Source organism: Phragmites australis, chromosome 2, assembly GCF_958298935.1.
Source record: "Phragmites australis chromosome 2, lpPhrAust1.1, whole genome shotgun sequence".
NCBI classification, from domain to species: domain Eukaryota; kingdom Viridiplantae; phylum Streptophyta; class Magnoliopsida; order Poales; family Poaceae; genus Phragmites; species Phragmites australis.
In genome coordinates this window covers 50,526,338-50,530,401 of record NC_084922.1, presented here as the reverse complement: position 1 = coordinate 50,530,401, position 4,064 = coordinate 50,526,338, and the positions used below count along the sequence as shown (strand labels likewise).

Here is a 4,064-nt window from a genome sequence, read left to right as displayed (position 1 = left end):
GTTGGTTACTATACAAGCAAATAAAAATTTGGTACCTCCCAAGTTATAATTTGGCATCTCTTGGTATCTTTCGACGGTAGAAATTAAAACCTCGAAAGCCTATTTCTCCAACGCCATTTCTTCCTTCTCTCTGACCCTTTTCTCGAATGCTCCTATCCCTATCTCATTGCCCTTCTCTGCTGGCTACTGGCTACTGCATGCATGTGTCGGTGCCTATCCCAGCAGCTGCAGGAGTCGGTTCATAATGAACCGACGTACGCTTCATTATTGTGCACCAGTTGTCAAGCTAAGCAATCTGCATCGGCGTTTCGGCTTGGAGTCTCCTATCCAATAGGCAAACATGCATGAAGCCATGAATCCTGCATGCAGCATGCTTGAAACAACTCTAGCTGCAGGGTGCTGCCATGTGAGCCTTTGGTGGCGTGGCGTTGCTCCCCTCGGTTGGCCCGACCTTCCCCACCAACACCGCTTAGAAGCCTAGAACCGTACGGCGTCTGTCTGATCGGATTCGCTACGGGATGAGAAGACAAGATGAAAAAGATGTCAATTACACACAAGCTAGGATGCATGAGAGAAGGAGAGGGTCGACGTTCTTGCAACTTTGTGTCTACCTCTACAGCTACAGGTGCAACAGTGCCTTGTCAAGAGAGGAGTGCTTTATTTGATACTCGATCGATCTACAAGCTAAGCATTATGCCGAGAGACTTTTTAATGTACTTGCACATGTGATGTCAACCGACAACCGTTCGTTAGTTAAAATCCAACGCTCCACAATCAAAGGTGCCAACTGAAAGGTACTTAAGTATACTTAAGGCTCCACAATCATTTACCTGGTACATGAGAAGTTTACATGGTGAAAATTTTGAATCATCATGTCTCAGAAAAGGCAATCGGATGACAGTGGAAGAAATTAACACTGTAAATGGAAGTATATATAATTCTTTCTCATCATGGAGATGTGACACGTCCCTACATCCACATGCTACCAAAACTAACCGTTCACGCTAGAAGAGAAAAGGAAATAAAAATTTCTGATTACAAATCAAACCTCCATGGATCACGTGCATGCATGGGACAGCTAGATGCAATGGTGGATAGTTAATTTTGCTGCGTCAATTACCGGTGAGCGATAAGATCGTCAATTTTGTTGCGTCTCAGGAGACGATATCGAGGTTAGTCTAACCACAGATGAAAGGAATAAACATTAACTACTAAATAATTACTGCACTACCCTCGATTATGATAATTTATAAATGATTTTACGATGGTCTCAGAGTAATTTGGATGATCTATTTTTTATCAGATACTCCCTCCGATTGTAAATGTAGGTCGTTTTAGACTTGTGCACAAAGATTAAGAAAGTAGATCAAATAACCTTGTTGCCCTTTATTTATTCCGCATTGAAAAAGATAACTCATTTATTTGTGAGAGTGGTAGCATTTATTAAACGAGAGTAAGATGGGGAAAAAAAGAAAAAAATACATAGAAATTCGAGAATGAATTATATTTAGAGAATAGTTGAGGAGGCTAAAACGAACTATATTTGCAACCAGAGGGAGTAATTCACATTGATTAGAATGCTCCCCATTATCTAGAGAAAGTATAAGAAGTATATGAGAGTAGTACATATAATATATGCCTGACGACTCAATCTTGCACGAATCTCAGTGCAGATCAAATAGATGTGTGCTAAGGGCACATGCGTTTAAGGGGAAAATTACTTTTTCCCTCGCTGGACCAAGTTCGATTGCACGGCTGCACGTACGCTTTCATGTATATGGAATTATAGACTACTAATCACAATCATTTGCGACGACCAAAGTGTCAGTGTGACGACATCTCAGGATACATTAAGCTAGGACAGGTTGACATGGCTTATCTGATGTTTACTGTGCAATGTGCATACATCAATAATTGAGACAATGAGGATTTCTTTTTTCGGCATTGACAGATACATACCACCTTTCAGTAGTGGTTCACGCAGAGAAAAGCAACAACAGTGAACTGACCAGGCCCCCATGACTACACGATCGAAAGACGTCCAGCACTTACAAAAGAAAGAATTGACCCATCATACTTTTAGAGAATACAAAGTGATGAAATTAAGTAAAGCGCAACCGAAATCAAATCACAGACTCGTAATCACGCGTCCTCATTATTTTAATACTACGTACGAACTATATGGCTGCATGCCATCAATTGTGTATGTGGTGGACGACGTAGCAGTTACTACGTACGTGGTGCTGGCTTGTAGCTAGTGCGCACGTACGAGCCGGCCGGCCGTGCCTACTTGGGCGGGAACTTGGATTTCATGGCCTCCACGAGGCCGCCGTCGATCTGGAACGTCCTGGCCAGCACGTCGGTGGGCACCGTTGGCGAGGCGCCGAAGAGGGTCTCGGCGACGGACTGCGTACCCGGCATCTGGCTGTTGAACGCCGAGATGATCGCGGCCGGCGTGTTGCCGTTGTTCTTCTGGTAGTGGACGAGGCCGCGGGGGAAGACGAAGACCTCGCCCTTGCAGACGGTGCGGGCGTAGAGCTTGTTGGCGGTGGTGATGAAGCCGACGTCGAGGGAGCCCTCGATCACTAAGATCATCTCGGTGGCGCGCGGGTGGACATGCGGCGGGTTCACGCCCCACGGCGCGTAGTCGATGCGCGCCATGGACACTCCCTGGGTGTTGAGCCCCGGGAGCTTCTCCACGTTCGCCGTCGTCACCGCCGACCCCACCTCGTTGCCGGTTTTTCCGGGGTTCGCCAGCGCGTCGGAGAAGAAGTCGTTCTCCGTCACGTTCTCCGGCCTCTTGCACGGGAATCCGTTCAGCCTCAGAGCTGCACGCACGCACATTAATTCGTTCATGCATTTTTATCATACATGCATGATTCATGCAACAAGTTGTTGCACGTACACAGTGAATTGAAAAGCTTAATGTAAAACAGGCCACTTACGGCCCTGGAGGGATTTGTAGTCGGCGACGCAGATGTCCTGGAGCATGTCGGGGTCGCCGGCGAGGGAGGGGGCGGCGAGCGCCAGGAGGACGGCGAAGGCGGCGAGGAGGAAAGTGACGAGCTTGGCCATGGTCAAGTATGCAGTGCCTGACTAGTTGATTCTAACTTGTGAGCTAGCTGTGGGCACTTACTTGGCTTGGGTTGGTCGAGGACGGGGAGGGAGGGGAGCTGGTATTTATAGAGAGACACGTAGCTTACTGAAGACATGATCGACGATTATTGCATGCATGGCCAGGCATGCATGTGACCAATTTTATTGGACGGGGATCATCATATACAGTGTCTCCAGGTAGGGTCTTTGTCGTCCATCTGCTGTCTGCCTTATTTTTCCTCATCCACCCAGAGAAAGAGACCACGCGTGCACGTAGCGACGATGAGACCTGTACGTGTGTCTGACGACAAACGATGCCCATCATCAGATCGAGATGCACTAATCGATCCAGCCGTTCGTTCCTTCCCTCCCTCCCAGCATGCATGCATAGATAGATCCTACTCTTTCCAACTGCAGGACGCTCGTTTTCTCGTGACTAGCTTGCAGCAGGTAGCTAAAGCTGGTACGTACGTTATATCGTGCTAACTCACACGTAAATCCCCTTTAATTTAGCGATTTCGCGTGACGCAATTAAACAGGCCAGGATCGATGCCTGCGTGCGTGTAAGCAATGAATTTGACGCCGACATTGTGGCACGAAATTGATATGATCATGCACATCTACAGGCATCGACGTACAACTATTAATCACGCACCCTCTGCCCCTGATGGTACAATTAAGAGTGCAGTAACTGCATCAGCTGCCGAAAGAGATGCAGCGCCGGCACGCAGCCACAAACATGAAACCAGGATCGATTTCCCTCATTGTGCGCAACCAGCTTTACAACTGTGCAGTGCAGCGCGAAGACCAAAACCGGCGGCGTCAGATCCATCTGGAAAGAACAGAAAACATGGCGATGTCAGATCAGATCCAGTTGTAAGTAAATTTTATAGGATTTCTATCCGTAAAGATTCTCGTAAGATTATATTAATATTATCAATATCGTGATCTAATGACTAGATTGAAAA

The 4,064-nt window shown here is 47.0% G+C and overlaps 1 protein-coding gene across 1 annotated transcript; it reads right to left on the bottom strand.

Moving 5' to 3' along the window:
- Window positions 1-1,914: 1,914 nt before the first annotated feature.
- Window positions 1,915-3,274, bottom strand: LOC133910243 (germin-like protein 1-3). Its single transcript, XM_062352759.1, has 2 exons — window positions 2,946-3,274; window positions 1,915-2,828 (listed from the first exon to the last, which is right to left on the bottom strand). Exons 1-2 carry the CDS (start codon window positions 3,073-3,075, stop codon window positions 2,287-2,289), a joined length of 672 nt encoding a protein of 223 aa, XP_062208743.1. The 5' UTR covers window positions 3,076-3,274; the 3' UTR covers window positions 1,915-2,286.
- Between the last annotated feature and the right edge of the window lie 790 nt (window positions 3,275-4,064).